This window comes from Genypterus blacodes, unplaced genomic scaffold, assembly GCF_046128005.1.
Source record: "Genypterus blacodes isolate CSIRO-AG114 ecotype Tasmania unplaced genomic scaffold, CSIRO-AGI_Gbla_v1 ptg000048l_1, whole genome shotgun sequence".
Taxonomy (NCBI): Eukaryota; Metazoa; Chordata; class Actinopteri; order Ophidiiformes; family Ophidiidae; genus Genypterus; species Genypterus blacodes.
Window position 1 is genome coordinate 1,941,711 of NW_027466861.1, and position 11,198 is coordinate 1,952,908.

Here is an 11,198-nt window from a genome sequence, read left to right on the forward strand (position 1 = left end):
TGTCTTATTTTTGTTTTAATAAAATATTACCCTCAAATATCAATTACATGCCTGGCGCATACCTACGACAACAACACAGGGCTGGATTGATATAATCTCTGACCAAAATCTTGTTGAAGAATACAAGGACAAATGTATTCACAGAAAGCTCTTGAGTGCAGCTTCAAGGGTTAAACCCCATAACCCACCAGGTAAGCACCCAGCTCAGGAGATGTGTTCCATTCGTTTATTTTTGTCTCCTAGTGTAGCTGACAGGAACAGTTTCTTCTTATATAAAAGCCAGTTTTTGTCTTTTGTTCTAATCTGGCAGCAATCATTTCATCAAAACACTGTGGTGTGACAGATTGTTTGATGATTCTCCTCAGACATTCTGGCTGCGAAAGATGGCTTTACCCACAACTGTTGCTTGTTGTCACGATGAGTAAGTGACAGAAGCGGGAAAGTTAGCATCACTGCACTGAGTAAGCGAGTGGGAGATCGAGCGAGCGAGCATGTGTTTGTGTGTGTGTGTGTGTGTGTTCTGTCCACTTCTTTGTTCTACCACCATTCTTGCCCTTGTTGCTCTTGACCACCTTCATGTCTGAATTTGTTTACACAGCAAAGCAAATTTCCTCCTTTGCATAGGTATGTCACTTCCTGCCTGGGCCCATTTCTATGGCAACACAGAGAAGGGAATACAGAAAAGGGGCGGGGGGGTTCTGAAAGGCACAGCTGGAGTCGTTGGAGTGTGTGTGTGTGTGTGTGTGTGCAGAGAAAAAAGTCATGGCACACTGTTCATGGGAGAATGAATGCAGGTTGGAGACATACGATACAAAGGTGTGGTGGTTGTAGAATAGAGAGGAAGAGCGTCTACCCATCTAAGATCCTTTCACAGACAAACCGAGGCTTAACTACTACAAATATTGTCACAACAAAACACACCCTACTTCACCTGACAACACAGACACACACACACTCAACCACGCCTGTCTGAAAACGCATCAACCAGCGTCGCATATTCCTATTGTAAATTAGAGAAAAGGTCATGTGAGGTGCAGAGACATTCTTTAGATGTTGTAGTGAAAGGAGATAGCCGACACTATGTAGCGTCAGTCACTATTTGTATCACCTATCACCTCTCAGCACTTACACACGCATTGACATGATGTAGGACAGTGTCATCTATAGGTTGAATGCGGTCGCTGCAACCTGTATCATTCTAATTGCTGCTGGTTGTATTACAGATTCTGCTTTGATTGATTTGAGTTCTTTGCTCTGCATAACAAGAAAATAAAGAAAACTGTTTAATTCTATTTGTCTCTACTACATTTTTGATTCCACAGAAGCAATCCACAGAATGAATTTGCAGAGAGTGATTCCACCTCCCTTGTCTTATTGTTTACAGTCACGTGTCCCTTTTGTCCATCTGGTCTGTGAAAATCTGGACATTTTTACCAAAAAATAATATCCCAGCAAAATTTCACATTCTAATAAGCCTGGGATGACAACATTTTGAAATGGAAAAAAGATTGGTGCTCAAAAGAATGTACAAAAAATATCAACATCTTTTCATGTGATGAGTGAGGCATTCTATGCTTTGTACTGTTCCGTGTCTGCAGATGGCGCTGTTGCACAGAAGCAGCTCGGCTTGTTGCTTGGTCGACAGCTGCAGATCAGATGTTCCTGCCGTCGAAGTTACTGACTGATTGCTTTGTTTCACCGACTCACAGAGAGATTTTCTCCTTGTAATCCGCCTTCGTTTGTAGCTTGTAACTCACTTGTCGTGCGTCTCGCTTTCACCCACGCACTCGTGTCCATGCGTGCCTGTGCAGCCTGAGCGCAAACGTTATCTTCCACGGACCTTGGTGATCTTCAGATCTTCAGGCACTATGTTCCCTCTGTGTCATTATGTGATTGAGGCTGATTACGTGCGTGCAGACAGCTTCTATCAAACTTGGGAGATCAAAGCGTTACACACACTCATACACACACACACTCTCTATCCTTTACATTACCCTCCTTTATTCCTCTATCTCCCCCTCCACCCTTTCAACTGAGCAAAAGCATGTTCTGTAATTTTTACCAGATGTCTTCTCTCCCTCCCTTCCTCCCTCTATTCCCTCCATTCTAAACTCTCTGAGGGTTGACTCCTCTCGCTCGGCCAGCCTCCCCTCTCTCTCCTCTCCCTCTGCTCGACGTAGCGTGACCCCGGGAGGTCAGGACAGGCTGGAGCTCTCCCAAAAGAAGGAAAAGGAATGCCGGGCAAATGCGTTTCCCACATTTCAGGATGTGCTCGTGCTATCAGCAGTCAGTCACAGGGTCTACAGTGCGTTATGGTTGCACCCGCTGTTTGTGAGTGTTTGGATAAAGTACCTCAAAGTCGTACTTGAGCAAAAGTGGAGATATTATAAACAGAGGATGTGCTTTGTTTAGAAGTGGAGTTCTTCAAAATGTCATGTTCTCTACATACAAACGACTGCAAGAACATGATACAGACACACTATTAAAATCTCTATTAAAAGAAGTGATGAGGACGCATTAAAGGCTTAAACTTCAACTTGGACTTGTACCTTTAACAGTGTTGCTCACATTTCTGTCATAGTTTGGACAAAAATAGTGCAGGAGTGGTAATGGTGTGTGCACTCGTTCACTCTCTCCCTCCATCTTGCCTTCTTTGCCTTCTTTTCTTCCCTCGTACGATGGGAACCAGCTGGGGGATGAAGGGGAGGGGCGGGAGGGGTTAGGATGCCAGAGGGGCAGCAGGAATGGGGCCCAGATGCTCCCAAACATCTCCACTCAGGTTGAAGATGTGGTGCAGCATCCACCATCGTGCATGTGTGTCTGCTGAGAGGATTAAAGTATGACTCTCTATATGTGTGTGTGTATGTGTGTCTGTGTGTGTGTGTGTGTGTGTGTGTGTGTGTGTGTGTGTGTGTGTGTGTGTGTGAGCATATCCACAACAGAAACGCACAACGCTGCTAATGCGTGTGAAGTGAGTGGAGATCTGTGAATCCCAGCTCTGGCTAAGGGACTTAATGATCCCAACAGCTGCTGCTCATGTAAACTCCACACACACACACACACACACACACACACACACACACACACACACACACACTCACATACATATACACCTCTGCCCGCCCCCGCCTCATTGCCCCTTTCTTTCCCTTTGCTTTGCTCTCTCTCTCTCCTCTCTCTCACTTGCTTCTTTTATCCCTCACATTTACTCTCCAACACGTTGAAGTCACGTTGACTTTGCAGCCACACACACACACACACACACACACACAAGGTCAATATGTTGTTTGAGTGGCTTGTTGCTCATTGATCAGAGCACAAAGCTGCTGTTCATCTTCATCTTCATCCTGCTCCACCCTGTACACTGATCACCATCACCAGTCCCAGATATCTTCTTGTTTCATGTGGTGGTCTTCCATTACCAGGATGTTTCACATCAGCTTTGTCTCTCCGCTGCTTTTGAAGCCCCAGGGGGAAAAGTGACTCTTCTGAGATGCAATCAGACGCACATGTTTCCTCTAACACCACATCCTGACTCTGTGTGAGGTTCATTAGTCCCTCATACTGTCACTCCTGCTGCGTGAGGGCTGCCTAGGTGTGTGTGTGCATGTATAAGATGTGTGCACTGTGAATGTGTGTTTAGAGAGTCCTCATAGGTGTGTGTGTGATTAATTATTGCCTCCAGGTTGTCTCCCACTGGGATTTATGTGATTCTGATGGCCTGTGCATTTGTGTGCGTGTATGTGTGTGTGTGTAGAGTCTCAGTCCCTACTTGTGTGTGTTCTTTATCATGTAATCAAAGCACAGCCTTCAACTTCTGTTCCACATCTTAGTATAGGTCACTTTTTAAGAAGCTGTGCACACAAAATGGATCTATGTGTCTATTTGTCTGTCTCTATGTGTATTTAGGCAACATAGCTCTGAAATGTCATGATTACTTTTTATGAAATTTTATATAGAGTTGGGTCATGGGCCAAAGGACACTATACCCGATTTTGTGGTGGATTTGGATCATAGCTTTAAAGTTAATCGATTTTTAAAACATAATTTGTAGGCCATAGACAACCATTCAGACTGCTTTTCCTTCGTTGTCACTAGGTTACCACTAGATGGTAGCAGAGACTAAGGACGGCACAGGTCAAGGTCAAACCAATTAAATCTCCATCACTGGATCTGGAACGCTATGATCTGGACCTTGAGGTCAACAATTAATTTTCAAATGTACGTAACGTGTCTTCAATTGATCTATAGCGGTTCTGCCATAATTAAATGTCCAATATTATCTCCTAGTTTGAGCCAAATGCACAGAGAGATGCGTTTTTTTGGTTGTTATGGCAACTTGGAGAGAAATACTTGTGCTTGGTTGAGGTTATTATGGTTGAACTTCTCAAATTCAACTCCAGTATTGCTAAAATACTCCTTTATACAAACGATCTTTCAACACCTGAGGGCCGAGTGGCAGAAACGTAACATAACACTCCTAGACGACCTACATACACTGCAGTATCGCCTCCACACACACACACACACACACACACACACACACACACACACACACACACACACAAACTCACTCAAGTCTGACCTGCATATCCTTTATTTCCTGCAGACGCACACACGCACGCACACATACACACATACACACGCGCGCACACAAACACACACACACAAACACACACACACACACACACACTGTCAGCCCCAGTGAAACAGACACACTTGACCGCAGACACACAACACCTCCTCTTTCTCCCTGTGATGGAATCAGGTTGCTCGCCCTCTCTCTCTCTCTCTCTCCCTCTCTCTCTCTGCTGAGGGAATGAGAGTGTCATATGGCTCACTGATTGGACGGCAAGAGGCCCCCTGGGAGGAGAGCAGAGGTGAAGAAGGAAAGATGGGCCCGGTTGAAGCCAGCCTGAGGGTTTTCGGTGTGTGTGCAGGCACGGGGGCAGACGCCTCTGCTCGGGGTCCTTAATGCCGTTCATTGTGGGAGTCTTTGTGAATCTGGGTCAAATCCCTCACAACCATCTCATTTTATCTGCACATCTCATTTACATTTTTACCCAAAAGGACCTTTGAGCAGATAGTTTGCTCATCCCTGGTCTTCCTGTGTGTGTTCTGACATTAAAGTTAAGCACATGCACACAAACACACACACACACTCAGGTTACTTCTGACGCTGCAGCGGGGAAACCAGTCTGCATGTAAACTCTATTCTGCTTTACTGTCTGTTGCTATTCAGTGTTACTCTGACACAGACCAGACGAAAGCCATAAAACAAATGGACTGGACCCGGTGTGTCTGAGGCCAAATAGCTGAGCTCAATGACTGTTCTCTCAGTGTGTGTGTGTGTTCCTGGGAGAGAGAGGGAGAGAAAGAGAGAGAGAGAGGACCAAACAGGAAATGACCTCCCAGAGAGAGGCCTTCCCCAAGGGTTTTCTCTGTCCCTCTCTCTCTCTCTCTCGCTCTCACACACACACACACACACACACACACACACACACACACACACACACACACACACACACACACACACACACACACACACACACACACACACGCCCTGAGCTATAAGTCTAAAGTTTGACTGTGACATACACAGATAGACACGCATGTGAATGGGATTAATTATTGACTGTTGTGGTTTCTGTGCTGGAAATGCAAGAAGCTCACAGCTACAACAGTCATCCATTAGCTCGGCTCTGGAAACCATTGCATCACTTATTTCTCAAGGGTGGTGTGTGTGTTTGTGTGTGTTTTTGTGTGTGTGTTAGTGCGTGCGTGTGTTTGTGACTTTTATATGTATGTCCTAAAATTTATCCCACCCAGGGATGGCAAAGCTCCCGAAGAGAGCGAGAAAGAGAAAAGAGCTGGTTGCTTTTGTCTCAAGATGAACATGTGATTACAGCAGAGAATGTGGGTGTGTACTGTGCATGAGTGTGTGTGTGTGTGTGGGCACCTTAGTGGGCCAACCAATGTGAAACAATGTGATTGACAGGCAAAAAATTAGTAAAATAGTAAATAAAGAGGTTTTCATACTACACACCACCCATCCACCCAAGCAGAGTGCAGCCATGTGTGTGTGTGTGTGTGTGTGTCAGGGGGTGAGCGCTTGACCTCATGTGCCATAAATGTGCAGAGATCTTGGCAGTAACCCTGCATGTTTCACAGAGTGGAGAACAAAACTTCACATCGTTCTCCATTCTGCAAAAATATCTGTTACAAGATCTTCACATGCCACACATCCACCATGTGTGTGTGTGTGTGTGTGTGTGTGTGTGTGTGTGTGTGTGTGTGTTTCCAGGTCTTTCAAGTCAAAGATCCTTTGCTCAGATTTGGCACCTCGCCTCGTCAGACTTAACACACTTCATGACCCGAATTCCTTCATACGCAAATGTGAACCATCTGTGTTCCTTAAATACAGCACATGGGGCGTTAATGGGAACGTGGTAAATTACAGTTCCACTACATGTTGATGCTGTTCCTACTGTACAGAATGTGTGGACTGTTGATACGTTGATGGCACTTACATCAAACTAAAGGTCATGTTGGCAGTGTAACACATCAAAACACACACATCTGACTGGCTACTATAGCTTATCAAAACTAATTATAGTGATTTCTATCCTGTCACATACTTCATGAGTGATCCTGATTTGCTTTGTGTGCACAACTGAGAGGAAAACCAGGACTTCTGGGTCCTCCTGGGATTCCGTGGGAAGGAAATTTCCCCGTCTGCTTTGTCCATAAAGGATCTGATCCAGATCTCAGACCCCTGGTGACTGCGGGGGCGCGCACAAAACTCGGTCAAAGGGTTTTTCAATCGCCCCCCTTCTTGCCTCTCTCTCTCACACACACTGTAGTCTGGGAGAGTGTGTGTGTGCGTGCTCGCTTACCTGCGTGCACGCGCGAAACTCTGTAAACCCATGCGTCAAGACTTGTGCACATCTGGTTTTGGCAGGGACGCGCAGTTGCAGGGGAGGGACCACTTTTTTTAGCGTGTGTGTGTGTGAGTGTGTAATTTGTGTGTGTGTAATTTGCAGCAGATGACCACTTGAGGGGGGATGGAGGCTTATTGGGGAGGTGAGCGTTTCCTCAGACAGCATCGGAGCGCTCTGCTTACATGTATTTGCTCGATCGATCCATCGATTATGCCGCGCGGGGATCGATCCGGCAGCTTGTAGGATGAGCTCAGACTTTTCTCCCTGCAGCAACAAGTGAATAATGGGCGAGTCGGTCCGCAGGGTGAGAGAGGAGAGCGGCGGCTGCACCTGAACGTGAAGCGAATGAGCCTCTGGTCCGCGCCGTGGGAATGGATCCCGGGAATCTCCTCGCTGGAATCTGCCTCTTCCTGCTGTCGCTCTGGGGGTTTGGCTCGTCATCGCCGGCGACGAGCTTCTGTCCGGACCGCTGCGACTGTCAGCACCCGCAGCATCTCATGTGCACCAACCGCGGGCTGCGAGCTGTGCCCAAGCCGGCGGCGAGGGTGCCCGAGGAGGTGCTGGTGTTCAGCCTGGGGGGAAACTTCATCAGCAACGTGTCCGCCTTCGACTTCACGCGGTACAACGACCTGGTGAGACTCAATCTGCAGTACAACCAGATCCAAACCATCCACCCCAAAGCGTTTGAGAAGCTCTCCAAGCTTCAGGAGCTCTACCTGGGACACAACCTGCTCTCATCTATACCTGCAGGGACTTTACAACCCCTGAAGAAGTTAACGATTCTCTATGGCAACAACAATGACATCAAGAAAATCACAGCTGATCTCTTTGCCAACTTGGAAAGTCTGGTGAAACTACGTCTGGACGGCAATGCCATAGAAACTCTGCAGGACTCTGTGTTTAAGAGTGTGAGCAGTTTGCATTATCTCCATCTGGAACACAACAAGCTGCATCACATCCACAGAAATGCCTTCTCCAAGCTCACCAACCTGCGATTCCTCAACCTGGCACATAACCAGCAGTCAGCCGTGCATAGTGTGTTCACTTTCTCACAGCTTAAAGCTCTGACCACTCTGCTGCTGTCGGAGAACCAGATCCAGTCCGTGGGGAACTTCGTCTTCCAGAACCTAAAGAAACTGTCCAGACTCTCCCTGAGCAACAACAGGATCTCCCGGATGGACGGCGGCGCTCTAAAGGGCCTGTCAAGCCTCAGGGAGCTGCTGGTGGACGGCAACGAGCTGAGTGAAATCCCCGCCGGTCTCCTGGACCCCCTGGAGAGAATCGAGGAGCTGGACTTCAGTCGGAACCAGATCTCCACAGTGGACTCTTTGGCTTTTTCGCAACTGAAACATCTGAGGGTGCTGAAGCTCAAGAACAACCAGCTCACCAGCCTCTCTGGTGGCATATTTGCCCTCAACAACGTGCTTTACGACTTGGATCTCCATGGCAACAACTGGACCTGCGACTGTCGCCTGGAGGAGCTGAAAAGATGGATGACCGCTGCTCATTCTCAGGGTAAATTGTTGACTGTTTTTGTGCAGTGTCACCACCCGGCAACCCTGAGGGGGAAATATCTGGATTATGTGAACAGCACCCAGCTCCAGCTCCTCGGGAACTGGACCCAGCTGTGTGGGGTCCAAGCTGGGCCAGAGGAGAGCAGAGGAGGGGGTCTGCTGGTGAAGGAGGCGGAGGAGGAGACAGGGTGGACAGGCAATGAAGACCAAGCAGAGACAGAAGGAGGGGGAGTAGGAGGAGGGGGTCAGGTTGCGGAGGAAGAAGTTGCAGATTTGGATGATGGTGTGATGATGAGGAGGGAGGGAGAGAAAAGGAAGAGAGAGGGAGTCCAGAGAGACCAAGGGGGTTCAGAGGAGGTAGAGACGTCAAGAAAGAGTCCAAAGAAATTAGTAGCAGGGGGGAGACGCGCCAAAGGGAGACGAAGGTCCAATTCAACTTCCAGAGCAGATCCACCAACCACGTCCTCACCAACGACCTCACTGAGTCAGAGCACAGAGCAGAACACACACCACCATCAGCCAATCACAGGGCTCACCACCGCCTCCACGCTGCAGTCAGGAGAGCACTTTGACCTCCGGAGGTCGAGTCAGGAAGGTCTGCCAGTCATCGGCGACCCCTGTGTCTTCAACCACCATTACATCACAAACGTGTCAGTAGACCAGATCACCTCCAGCACCGTCACAGTCTACTGGACCACCAGGGAGCATCACCGCTACACACCACGACCCGGGCCAGGGTCGGATGAGGTCCACTACCGGATCTTGTTTGACCGGTTTGGCACCCCAGATCGTTTCCCGCGTTACGTTTACGCTCGCGGCTCAGCTCGCTCGGTAACGCTTCGAGAGCTGAGCGCAGATGTGACCTACGTGGTGTGCGTGGAGGGAGTCGTAGGAGGATCAGTGTGTCTGGTCGCTCCTCGTGACCACTGTGCCGGTTTGGTCACTCTCCCCGAGGGCTTCACCCAAGGGGGCAGACTGACCTTTGACCTCCAGCTGGTGACCGTGGCGACACTAGCCGGCAACGCTATGCTTTTGCTGGTGATCGGCTGCGTATGGCTGGGGCGGAACCTGAAGAAGAGGCTGCAGAAGAGGAAGTCTGCCGTGCACGTGCGGCACATGTACTCCACCCGACGACCGTTTCGTCCCGCCATGACAACCGCTGCTGTATCCGCTGACTTTACCAGCTACCAAAGCAGTCGTCCGCAGAGACTGGGTCCTTTGGAAGAGGGCGACCTCATGGAGTTCCCCTGCGATCGCTTTATGGACTGCAGCAGTGTTCGCAGAGACAGTGACATGCAGAGATTCTCCGACTAGAACTCAGTAGCGACGTTTACACTCAGTTTACATATAGGCTACTCAATTGTAAGAACTCGACTTGACTTCACCACTTCCTCACGCATACTGCAGTCCCTGAAATGTTTAGCTAGCTACTACATCTTTGGCTAACTGCTCGCTACATCACTGGCATAGCTACAAGTAACATTTAAGAGCTAAATGTTTACGCAGAGCTTCTTCATCATTGTGACTAAAAAATTAATCTATTTATGTGTTTACATTCCTGTTGAAAACCCAAATGGCATTGGCTTTTAGCCAAACTACGCTAATCCTGATGAAATAGCTAAATTTGCGATGCTAGTAGCATGTGGGGGCTTGACTGAACGTGTGAGGAAGAGGTGAGCTGAGCAGCCTGCATGTAAACAGGATTGTAAGTGGACGACTTATGAACGCAGCTGGTGTAAACATGTGCGTGCATGTAAACTTGGCTAAAGAGAATTACACATGACTTGCATGTCCAGCGTTTTGATCGTTTGTATGTATAGAATCCAGACGTGCTGATCTGAGCCGGTGCAGCACATTGAAACCGGCTCAAACAGACAATAGACCAGCTGAACAGACGCCGGAGGAAGTCCATCCCTCTGACACTTCCTTTTCCTGCTTTGTCCCTTTCCTCTTTCATTTCCTTGCACCTGCACATGTTTTCTAAGCGTGCGATTTTGCCATATGTGTGTGTGTGTGTGTGTGTGTGTGTGCACGAGTGTGAAGGATTGATCACTGATTTCAACCAAGGTGCTAATATTGAACACCACAGACGCCATAAAGTGTCTCCCTGTGTGTGTTTGTACAGTTTGTAATGGAGCTGCTGGATGTTTTGTATCACGTCTGCTCTGTTTTTATACTTTTATATGAGATTTTGTATCTTTCTTCATTACAAAAAAAAAGTAAAATCCCCAACAATGTGACTGATTTGTCATTTGATATTTAAGGTTATATTTCCTACCACAATATTCACCTACATTATATATAAACACACAAACACGTATCCCTAAAGACAATGATTATGTGTCAAGCATGGATGAGAACGGTTTCTGACATTAAATTAAGTATTTTTCATGATGTTAATTTTAAGGTGTTTTAACTTTTATATGGTGCAATTATGTGTTTTACAAAGGTGGAATAATGAACAAGTGTTTTCTCTGTAATGACTGTTGAGTGAATTAAAGGGAGTTTCTGAGGGTGGAGAGGTAAGTAACATTATAGTTTAGACGTGTGTGTGCTTGTGTATGTGTGTGTGCCTGCAGTGAAATTGTATGCATGTTGAGATGAAATCTGGCAAAAATTAAGCAGTTCCTTTGTTTGAGCAGACAGGGTGGAGTTCCTCCCACACTTAGTCTAAATCACACACACACGCTCTCTGTCACACACACACATGCAAATTAACACAAAGACATCTGACATCGTTTTG

General features: G+C 47.4%; 1 protein-coding gene across 1 annotated transcript; it reads left to right on the forward strand.

Moving 5' to 3' along the window:
* The first annotated feature begins 7,021 nt into the window (after positions 1-7,021).
* Positions 7,022-10,968, forward strand: tril (TLR4 interactor with leucine-rich repeats). Its single transcript, XM_076149731.1, has one exon. It carries the CDS (start codon positions 7,313-7,315, stop codon positions 9,767-9,769), a length of 2,457 nt encoding a protein of 818 aa, XP_076005846.1. The 5' UTR covers positions 7,022-7,312; the 3' UTR covers positions 9,770-10,968.
* The last annotated feature ends 230 nt before the right edge of the window (positions 10,969-11,198 follow it).